The sequence below is a fragment of the Anabrus simplex genome, chromosome 7 (assembly GCF_040414725.1).
Source record: "Anabrus simplex isolate iqAnaSimp1 chromosome 7, ASM4041472v1, whole genome shotgun sequence".
In the NCBI taxonomy this organism is placed as follows: Eukaryota; Metazoa; Arthropoda; class Insecta; order Orthoptera; family Tettigoniidae; genus Anabrus; species Anabrus simplex.
In genome coordinates this window covers 50,238,029-50,250,376 of record NC_090271.1, presented here as the reverse complement: position 1 = coordinate 50,250,376, position 12,348 = coordinate 50,238,029, and the positions used below count along the sequence as shown (strand labels likewise).

Genomic DNA, 12,348 nt, shown 5'->3' with positions numbered 1-12,348 from the left:
CACCGAACATCTACAAAATTATGCAACATTCTGTCCTCCTGTCAACATGCAACATTGTGTGATCGTTCCTCTCGCAAGAATGAAGATCCCATGATCTACAGTTTTGTATATACCTCTACATCAATGTTTGTATTATAATGTGTAAATACTTTAATTATGTAAGGCACTTGGTGCATCCCATGCCCCATTACTACCCATATTTCCTGTGGAGAAGTGTATGAATAATAATAATAATAATAATAATAATAATAATAATAATAATAATAATAATAATAATAATAATAATAATAATAATAATAATAATTGGATGTAAACACTTCAAAGCCATATATTACAAGTCATAATGATGATGATGATGATGATGATGATGATGATGATGATGATGATGATGATGATGATGATAAGAACTAGGGAAATGAGTTATGTATTTTCAGTGTTAAATTTATGTATGTATGTCCAACCCTTGTCCCATTTCTCTATGAGGTTGGGCATGAGGTGAGATGAATCTTCAGAGCACGTTTTTATGACCGGATACCCTTCCAGATGTTAACCTCATCATTGCAGTTAATGAGATGAAATGAAATGAATAACTTTATATATCATAGTAGAGAGGGAGAGGATGCCGGTACATAGTCTTCTCTTCAATTAGAAATAAGAAAGGATTTCCACCTATCAATACTTGTTTATTGCACTTATTATGCTACAGGACCGGTTTTGACCCTTTACATAAGGTCATCCTCAGCTGAACCATGCATAATATCTATGTGATGAAGCTATGATTAAGATAGTATTGTCAAAAGAATGCCATATGATAATAAACATTAGGTCACATCCAAATGGGGCATGTCGTAACGTGAACTGGCATATATGTCACTATGTACAACAATGCATTGTATGCCTAAAACAGTATGTTTAAGATCTTAAAATTAGTTGATAAAACATATCTCACTTAAAACTAACTTATATATATATGTACAAGATGAATACAATATATGGGAGCACTTCATGCACATGAATGTTCGTGTCTTGCTTATTGGCTGACTCCCGTGTTTCAAGTCTTATTTACACAGTTGTACATTCAGCTGCTGTTCCTGGAGTTTAAATGATATGGTTTGCTTGTAAAATTGTACATAGAGTAAAACACTTTCCAATTTTAATAAAATAAATAAGGGTCGAAACCGGTCCCGTAGCATAATAAATGCAATAAACAAGTATTGATAGGTGGAAATCCTTTCTTATTTCTAATTGTGTAGTTCGTCAATACGGAAATGAAGATTATAGATTACGATAGTCTTCTCTTGTCAAATAGCAACAAGGGGTCTGCTCAAGACTTTACATCCCCATCCAACAGACGAATCTCCATCAACAGCATCATTTGCCCTCATTCCATATCAACACTGCACAGAGGTTTGGAATTGAATCCCGGGTTTTGGCACATAATCCAGTGATTATAAATTGTATACCACCACAATTGTATACACAACAAGCTCGCATATCAAACACATCTCAGCCACACCAACAACAATAAATATAACATCACTGCACAGCTACAAATGGGAAAGGAGCCACTACTTTGAACCCAATGTCACTCAAATTTTATGGACATCATAGGACAACATGATTTGATTTTAACATACGGCAACACACACAGCAGAGATGAACATATTTTAGCCTAATTTTAACCATACGTCTGGCACCTTTTTAAAATTGGAAAGTGTTTTACTCTATGTACAATTTTACAAGCAAACCATATCATTTAAACTCCAGGAACAGCAGCTGAGTGTACAACTGTGTAAATAAGACTTGAACACGGGAGTCAGCCAATAAGCAAAACACGAACGTTCATGTGCATGAAGTGCTCCCATATACAATGCATTGTTGTACATAGTGACATATATGCCAGTTCACGTTACGACATGCCCCATTTGGATGTGACCTAATGTTTATTATCGTATGGCATTCCTTTGACAATACAATCTTAATCATAGCTTCATCACATAGATATTATGCATGGTTCAGCTGAGGATGACCTTATGTAAAGGGTCGAAACCGGTCCTGTAGCATAATAAGTGCAATAAACAAGAACTGATAGGCAGAAATCCTTTCTTATTTCTAATTGTGAGGTTCTGGAAGGCGTAAAAGATGGCATTTCTATAAATGGGGTATTTATTAACAACTTCAGATTTGCTGATGACACTGTACTACTTGTTGATAGTGCAGCACTGCAAAGAATAGTTGATTGTGTATTGAGTGTCAATGAAAGCTATGGAATGAATCTTAACACACTGAAAACAAAAATGATGGTCGTGGGACGTAAAGCAAATAACATTATTATTATTAAAAAATGATGGTCATTAGTAAGAGCTGTGACAAATGTAATCTGATCGAAGTCAATGGGAAACAACTATTAAGAGTACAGAGGAAAGATTATTTAGGCTGTTTGCTGAATGAGAGATGGGACCAGTATCAAGAAATAAAAATCTGAACTGAGAAAGCACAAGCGGCATTCTACTGTATGAAGAAAGTATTATTTAAAATGAACTAAACCTTCATCTTAGAACCCGAGTCTTTACGCATAATATCTTCCCCATTTTGTATTACAGTTCGGAAGTTTGGACACTAACGGCCATAATAATTAAACGGTTAAATGCTTTTGAGCTCTAGTGTTATCGTTGTATGCTCTGATTATCTTGGTTGGATCACATAACTAATGATGTAATTATGCAGCTATTAGAAGTATCAAAGACATCAAAGGAAGGAAGATAGCAAACTTGGCCAAATTATGTGTAATGTGACTTACCACATCCAACAACGCATACCTACTTCACGAAAAAGTAAAAGGAAGGAGAGGCTCTGGGCAACGACACATTTCCTGGTTAGGAAACCTGCGCCAGAGGTCCAATTCATTATCAGCTGGCTTACTGTATTTAAAGCAGCTGTTAGTAGGGAGACCTGGACCAGACTGACACCCATGTCCATTGAAGATATGGCACTTCAAGAAGAATAAGAATAAGAAGGTACTAAGTAGAGTCCAGACTTTTAAGCGGTAACAGGTTACAATGTACACTTACTTGGCAAGGAGCAGGTGGCGTATAGTCTGCCCTACAGTTATGCAGATGAGTTGTACTAATTTTAAGAATTCTAATAGGCTGTATCAGTACTATTTATGCAAATCTCACTGCACAACCACTGAATGGGCTACAAGATACCTTCTACTCTCCAAATTAAATTTTCACTCTAACTTATTAGTGTGCTTAAAAATCTGGCTCTAAAACCGTATTTGCTTGCATATAACTCGCCACCACGTATATCTCACACCCCATTTTTAACAATTGCAGGGAAAAAAATCCCTGCAAATAACTCGCATTAATTTCTGACATTGTCATAAAGACACAGGGTACATACATGGAATAAAGTTTGGGTATTCTGTCGACGTGCCTACATTAAATATCGGGACTGTACCAACTGCTTTTACAGTACAGTACAGTACAGTGACAGTACAAGAAGAAGCTGCATTTTTTTCTACCCGAAGAATGGTTGAGGCAAGCTGCTGTAACAAAAACACCTAACTCGCAAACCCCTGCCCCAAGGCCGCATTCCTAGCCAGTCGGTCACACTCAACCATCCTTCTCACTCTTCCGTCTTTGTCAATGTGCTTATCGCTACCTCTCTGGCAGAGCTGATCATGTGAACTGGGAGCGTTTTTCTGTCCAGGCAGTCAAGTGATCATGGTATTAGGTATCCTCCATCTGTTGTATTGTAGACAAGTACCAGTATTCTGTCTTCACGTTTCATTGTTGTTTCTCAGTTAAGTTTTCTTGTGTAGGTCGATCTTTAAGTTATGGAGAAATGTGAGAGTTATACGGCTAAGTTTAAACTCAAAGTGATATGCTGAAGAACATAGTAACAGAGTTGCCAGTCCAGAATTTAGTGTGACTAAGTTTAATGTTTGCTACTGGCATAAAGAGAAAGCTGCGCTAGAAACCACCAACCGAATACGTAAGGCATTCAGAAGGACGAAAACTGGTAAGTTTCAAGAGCTGGAAGACAAGTTGCTTCATTACGTTACAGAGTTGCAAAATGATGGCTTTAGTATCTTGCACAAGATGCTACATTTCAAAGCACGTGAACTAGCGATTAAAGGAGGAATCAGCTGTTCGGATCTGAAAGTGAGCCAGGGTTGGATCCGTAGATTCATGACACGAAAGGGACTGTGCCTGCGAAAGCAAATATCTCTCTGTCAGAGAATGCCAAGCGATTTCAGCAACAAAATCATAGATTTTCATCGCCATGTGATAGCAACGCGGAAGAAAAACAATTACCTCTTATCTCAAATTCACACTGCAGATCAAACCCCAATAAACTTCAACATGCCATGCAACATCACCATCAACATGAAGGAAGAATCTAGCGTGCTTGTACGTACAACGGATGTGAAAAACAGCGTTGCACTACAATTTATTAAAAATTCGTATCCACCTTATTCAATACATTAAAATGTTGTTAAGATGAAATTTCACCATGTATATTTATTTTATCAGAACTCGTTTCGACGCTTTATATTGCGTCATCATCAGCTGATATGCATTGGAAATATTGGCAAACATATGTAAGTTTATCTACGTCACACAAATTATAAAAATCATAATGAAGATTTAAAACCATGTTATAATAATACTATTTCCAAGTTCATATTGTCCAAGACTTGCAAGTATTAAACTTTAAATTGATAAAATCCGATGTAATTTGGTTTAAATAATCATAATTTAAACCCAAATAAACTGAAACCACAATCTACTTAGAAACATAAGCTCTGTTTGACACATTTAAAAAATGTTTATGTAGAACCGTATTAAAACTATTCAATAAAGTCTTCAGGCTGTTGTAATGTAGTGATCATAAAGAATCGGAATAAGGTTAAACAACAAACACTGAAGGCACAATCTTCTTAAAAACATTATCTCTGTTTGACACTTTAAAAATTTTGTAAAACCATATTGAAAATATTCCATAAAATCTTCAAATTGTTGTAATGTAGCGATCGTTAAGAGGCGGATTGCGAAGCCGATGCTTAAGGAAGTTAACAATTATCTCATTCCCAGTTCAATGCGGACCTGAAATAATATTAAATTAGTAAACCATCGCATTTAACTGATAAAGTGAAATTTTATGTCTTATAACATAAACATTCATGTGACTCACCTCGTGAGATCGCTGTCCTTGCAAAGCACTGAGTAGCTAAGCGAACCTTGTTGTATTAGCAATCCAGTGTCCAAGGTTGGTTTGAGTCAAAGAGGGGAACTAGAGGAACTAGGGGAAGGAGGGAGGAACAACTGAGGGGCGGCAACCTGTTGGAGCTCCGGAGGGCGTGATCGTGGAAGGCTGTATGTAAAGCTACTGCGCATAATATGAAATACTTTCCTATTGTCCGATATATGTACATTTTTAAAAAACTCAATAAGAAAATCAAAGAGAATATTTGGTTTTTTGGAAATTTCGTTTAAATTAAAATTTGGATTAAAATACTGATCTAAATGTATATAACAGCTCTCCGTAACATCCAGCAAATTACCTTTCCCTAAGCTCTCCAAAATTTCAATGTCTTGTTCTATAGATGTGAACTTATGTTTTAGGTCATGTACATGCTGGCCTACCGCTGAAAATCTGTTATATTTTATTGCATTGACATGTTCTGTGTATCTAATTTTAAAACTACGTCCTGTTTGGCCTAGATATGTGCAATTACAGTCATTGCATTTAAATCTATATACTCCCGATTTGGTATAGGGGTTCGACCTGTTAACCGAAGTTGCATTGTGAAAAACTACAGTATTATTAATATCAGTACTAAATGAAATTTTCATGTTATGCTTTTTGAAAATATTAGTAAATTTATAAATATCTTTGTTATAAGTAAAAGTTGCAAATGCCTTATGATTGGGTTTGTCCTTGACCAAAGTAGTATGCAAACGGAATCTAAACTTGTTAATAATACGTTCAATAAAGCAATCACTAAAACCATTAGCCTTATTTATTGAACGTATTATATTAAGTTCTTTTTTCAAATTAGCTTTTGTCATGGGGATCTTAAAGGCCCGTTCTACTAAACTATTGTATGTAGATCTTTTTTAACTCTGTGGGTGTTCTGAGTCCTGTCTAATAGTGACTGTCGTTTGTGTAGGTTTTCTAAAAATACTATACTCAAAAGTAGAACCCGATCTGTTGATTTTTAGGTCGAGGAAATTAATTGATTTATTACTTTCTGACTCCAACATAAACTTAATCTGTGGGTCAATATTATTAAGTAAATCAAGAGTAGTCCTTGCATCTCCTACACTTTCATCCAAAATTACTAAAGTATCGTGTACAAATCTAGCCCAAAACAAAATATTATCAAAAACTTTGTCATTCTCCATCATGTATGTTTGCAAAGAATCCAAATAAATTTTGGCCACTGTCATGCTAGCAATAACCGCAGACGGAAGAAAACTGCCACCGTACGTTATTTTCAAAAGGAAAAATGTACCTAAAGTGAAGTTTCCAAAAGGCATTCATGTACGGGTTCAAGAGAAAGGAAGGATGGATACAGCTCTTGTCCAAGACTGGGTCTGTACGATGTGGTGAGCACGCCCGGCAATGTTAGTGTAGGACAGTTTCCACGGACACTTGGTGGAAGACACGAAGAAACGTCTTCAGGAAATGAAAACTGATCTGGTTGTAGTTCCTGGTGGACTCACACATTGTCTACAGTCTTAGATGTTTCCATCAACAAGCCCTTCAAGGACAACATACTTAAATTGTACACCAAATGGATGGCAGGAGGGGAGCATGAGCTGACGCTAGCAGGCCAAATAAACAGGCCGTCAGTTACACTCGTGTGCGATTGGGTTATGCAGGCATGGGTTATGGTGTCGACAGACGTTACTGTGAAGAGTTTCTTGAAGACGGGCATTGCAAATGCGTTGGATGGAAGTCACGATGATGCACGTGAGAATAGCTCAGAGACTGAAGGCAGTGACAATAAATAGGGTAAGTATGCCAGTTGTCTTGTTTCAATAGCCTAATGCAAATTTTACATTTTTTTTCCCCCTCAAGAATACGATCTATTGCACACAAATACCTGCATACATCACACACCGAAAAGGTTCACACTTATTTTTTTGTCAAAGAAGACCAAGTTATATTTGATCAAATACAGTAATAATTCCTTAAATTGGAAACTGGACCTATTGTTCAATAGAAATAATCAAAACCTTGCTAGGTTCTGTTCTATGTATAGGGAACTCAGAAAATGGTTGGTAATAATAATAATAATAATAATAATAATAATAATAATAATAATAATAATAATAATAATAATAATAATAATAATAATAATAATAATAATAATAATAATCGTATGGCCTCAGCTACCGTGTGCAGACATTTCAATTTGACGCCATCTGGCTGTCTGCTCGTCAATTTCGACGTTCCGTTTTACTCTAGGCCCCCACTAGACGGCAGACCGAGTAAACCGAAACTCTCTTGGGTGTCTATGGCTGAGATTTAATGAATTTTGTCGAGTAAACACCAAATGTGTCACCAGAGATCTTTTACATGCCGACATCGTACGACATGGAGTATCGAATGGACTTTTTTCCGCCCTTCAAAAATCCGACTACCTCTGCCGGGTTCGAACCCGCTATCTTGGGATCCGGAGGCCGACACTCTACCGCTGATCCACAGAGGTAAATTGATTTGTTATCAGTGGGGAAAAGAAAGATTTTAGAAAAACCTGAAAGTTTACCCATTAGTCTTCTTGTCAGGCCAGAAAGTGCTATTATATAGCAGTCAACCAAGTCCACTGAAATGCATACACCAACTGACCCTACGAACAACACCTTCACACCATTCATAACAGGGACTGGTTGCATTACTAGCATCACTCATAGCTCCGTCACTTTCATACTGCCAAAGCCAACGATAAGACTGAGACAGAAAACTGAAAGAAAAAAACTTAATCCAGCCCATCCTAGGAGACACAGAGCTGTCAGCACACTGTATCTCACCAGAGGGGCAGAAAGAGCATACAGAGATATAATATAAAAAATGCCTAAATATTTTAGATTAAATAGGCTACTACATGCAATATAGGTAACTATTCCAATCAAAACAAGTATTGTATGTAAGAAGCATATTAAAAAGAACCAAAATGTTTTAACACAATATTCTGAATATCATTTTTGATACCACAAAAGGAGAGGAAAGGTAACTACTTAAATAGGAAAATCCACAGCAAATCTCACAGGACACTTACCTCAGCTGTTAACATCTACAGTGAACATATCAGGAAGGAGAATTCTTGATTGGTGGGAAGAGAATCAATAACCTATGTTTTGGAGATGACACCACTCTTATAGCCAACAGTGTACAGGAGCTTGCTGAGATAATGGATCGTGTCTAACATGAAATTCACAATCTTGGTATGGAAATTAATTGGAGCAAGACAAAATTAATGATCAACAAAGGTGAAATGATTCAGTTACCACAACACTTGAGCAACCTCCGAACAGTCTGTCAGTTTACTTACCTGCGTTCAGTAATAGAGGAGACAGGTAACTGTGAAAAGGAAATCAAGCGATGCATCTTGCTGGGACATATAGCTATGGTAAAATTAAAGAAAGTCTGGCAAGACAGAGCAATTACACTCAATATGATTAATTCACAGAACCTCCGTGGCTCAGGCGGTAGCGCGTCAGCCTCTCACCACTGGATTTCGTGGTTCAAATCCCAGTCACTCCATGCGAGGTTTGTGCTGGACAAAATGGAGGCAGGGCAGGTTTTTCTGTGAGTACTCCGGTTTTCCCCTGTCATCTTTCATTCCAGCAACACCCTCCAATATCATTTCATTTCATCTGTCAGTCATTAATCATTGCCCCAGAGGAGTGCGACAGGCCTCGGGAGCTGGCACAATTCCTATCCTTGCCGCAAGATGGGGGCTTCAATCATTCCATTCTTGACCTGGTCAATGACTGGAAAACAGGTTGTAGGTTTTCATTCGCATGACTAGTTCATTCACTTGTCTTCGGATTTTCATGTATGGATATGAAACCTGGACCATGAAACATAGCTAAAGCTAAAGAATCAATGCCTTCAAAATGTGGTGTTAGAGAAGGATGTTGCAAATACCATGGAAAGCTAGGCGAACAAATTATTCTGTCATTCAGGAACTTGGAATTCAAGACAGCCTCTACCAATTTTTTTACGAGGGAATCCTGCAATTCTTTGGTCACAGTGTGAGCAGAAAGGATAACAAACTAGAAAACTAGCAGTGTAAGGAAAAGTTCATGGCAAAAGATCAAGTCACAAAATGATGGGTTGATCAAATTAGAGAGCTCACTAACTTGCCACAGCAAACGACTGTCCAGAAGATGCAAGATCGCACAGAAGGACATCAACTTTTTTTTGGAGAGAGAGAGAGAGAGAGAGATTATCTATCTTATAATTTATAAAAAATTGTGAAAACAAGAGGTCCTTATTCAAATAATGTAGTTTTGTGACAAGAATTAAACAGGAATAAACCTACTCATAAAAACAGTTACAAAAACCTTCTATTAGCTGCTATAATATTCACAGAATAAAATCATAAAACACAGGTCTTCTTCATAACCACTTTATTATATTTTTCCCATCAAGAAATCACTCACCTGTATGCCTTCCCTGAACGTATTCTACCAGCTCGTCCTGCCCGTTGCTCTGCTGATGCTTGGGACACGGGGACAACAACAAGCGTATCAGTGTGGGTCTCTGGATTAAACCAACGAATCTTCATGAATCCACAATCAATGACTGTAATAAAACAAAAGCAAACTAAGAATCATACAGGGTCTGGCAATAAGATCGGATGCTTTCAAAAATTAAAAAACAAAGATGTACTTCAATGTATGTTGATATTTATTACTTCTTTGAAAAGAAACACACCTAGCAAATGGTCACGTGGTTTGGGTCATGTAACTATCAGTTTACACTCAGGAGATAGTGAATTCGAACCTCAGTGTTGGCAGCCCTGAAGATTGCTTTCCCTGATTTCCCACTTACACAACAGGTAACCGGGGTCCGCCCAGAATGCTACATATGGCATGGCAAATTACACCACGCGCACTGTATTATTTACTATGGTATTGTCATCTTGTGATTGCATTTGTGGACATTGAAAAAGCATATTATAGTGTTCATCGAAACAAGATATGGGAATGTCTGGAAGACCTAAAGGTGCCAAAGTACTTAATTGACAAAGTCAAGATGCTATATCAGAAGTGCTAAAGCTGTGTCCAGATAGGCAATGGACGATCAAAATGGTTTGAAACAAAGAGAGGTGTCCTACAAGAAAGTGCTCTGTCACCACTCCTGTTCGTAATAGCAATGGACAAAGTCATCAAATCTATCAATAAAATGGACAGTGAACCAACCGCCCTGGTATTTGCTGATGATGTGCTTTTATGGGGAGAGACAGAAGCTGAAGTTCAGAAGAAACTTAATGAATGGAACAACACATTCAAAAATTTTGGACTGAAGATGAGCAAAACAAAGACAGTGGAAATGACCATCAACAGGGAAGGAACAAGCTCAAATATATTTCTGGAAGGAGCAAAAATCGAATCAGCTTCCCACTTCAAGTACCTCGGAAGCACAATATCGAAAGACAACACTGTTAGGCAGGAAATACTCATCAGGACACAGAAAGCATCGAACTTCTACAGTCAAGTCAGGAATCTCCTCTGAGACTGCAAAATACCACAGAAAGCGAAAACAATCATGTACCCCACTTACTTCGTACCAATCCTCACGTATGGTTTAGAGACATGTACCCTACTAAACAAAGACTTCAGTAGAATCCAAGCAACTGAAATGAAATTCATTAGAGCCATGAACCAAACAACCAGAAAGGACAAGGTCAGAAATGAAGTGAATAGGAAAGTAGCTGGTATTGAGGTTCCTATTATCAGTGTCATAAAGAAACGCAGACTTCAGTGTTATGGGCACGTAATGAGAACGAACAGGGAAAGACCTGCCAGAAAATATTTCAACTTTAATCTCATAGGAAGTAGACCACAGGGAAGACCAAGAAAACGTTGGATAGAGACTGTAAGATCAGATGTGGAGGAGAGAGGATCAAATGGGAGGATGTACTGGATCAGAAGATGTATGAAGACAGAAGGAGATGGCGAGCGCTTGTACACCACACCCGGGAAACTGGAGTTGGGAAATGATGATGATGATGATGATGATGATGATGATTGTCATGTTCAGAGAAGTCCCACCTAACATCTTACGTGGTTTGTTTTAGTATATAGTGCTCACTGGTATTGTATAGCTACATAAAAAGACGTGTTTTCACAAGTGCCAGTAATGGCTGCATGTTTGAAGTAAGTAATACCTGTTTTACTTGTATAGTTATTTCTTGTTGAAATGTAGCTTTTATGCAGTTATCCGTCCTTTCTTTTCATGTGCTTCACATTTATGGTTTCATACATTTTCCTAGGAGAATTTCATTCTGAGAAGTACTCGACTTTTTGGAAAGTGATGAACCTCCCAATATAGAAGAGGTATTCATTGAGCCTCCAGACACTGCAGTTTTTTCGGATGAAGACGAGGATGAAGATGAAGGAGGTAGTCTTGCTGACAATTTATCTGGTAGCCAGCTTTGAGCGAACGCAGAATAGTGACCCATGAAATTCCAACCGACTATCAAGACTTTGAAGATGTGCTTGTTGAAGTGGATCAAGCTGAGTTGGTACAAGTAAGACCCAGAAAGGTAACTCAAATTAATGCAAAATGGGAAAAGCAAAACCTCAATGCAAGTTCAGGAATATTTCCTAAAAGTGACTTCACCAAACTTCGAGAAAAATCATGCTTTGAACTGTTCGAGTCAATTTTGACAGATGACATTTTTGATCACATAGTTTCTGAATCTAACAGATATGCCAGCTTTTTAAACTGTCCTTCTCTGAATATTACTCAGCAAGAAATGAAAGTTTTCTTTGCAATTCTGATTTTATTTGGATGCAATGACATTCCTTCGAAGAGATCATAGAGATGCGGGTGATTGCACAATTCTATGGTGGCAAATGCCATTTGGTGAAACAGGTTTCTTGAAATTTGCCTTTTCATTCACTGTGCTGACAACACAAAACCAAATTTCAATGACAAAATGTGGAAGCTGAAACCTCTGACGTGATCATTTCACGGAAAACTTTTAGGGCTGAGCACTTGTCGTATGATGAGTGTACGGTGCCATATTTCAAGAGGCATTTCTGTAAACAATTTATAAGAGGAAAACCTATTCGTTTTGGCTTCAAGGTATGGCGC

General features: G+C 37.6%; 1 protein-coding gene across 2 annotated transcripts in view; it reads right to left on the bottom strand.

The window, feature by feature from the left end:
- LOC136877228 (probable ATP-dependent RNA helicase DHX35) overlaps positions 1-12,348 on the bottom strand; it is a 253,925-nt gene that overhangs the window by 46,023 nt on the left and 195,554 nt on the right. For both annotated transcript variants that reach the window (XM_067151082.2, XM_067151083.2), the window contains exon 9: positions 9,687-9,828. In XM_067151082.2, coding sequence (XP_067007183.1) covers positions 9,687-9,828 — 142 coding nt within the window. The remainder of the gene's footprint in view (positions 1-9,686; positions 9,829-12,348) is intronic.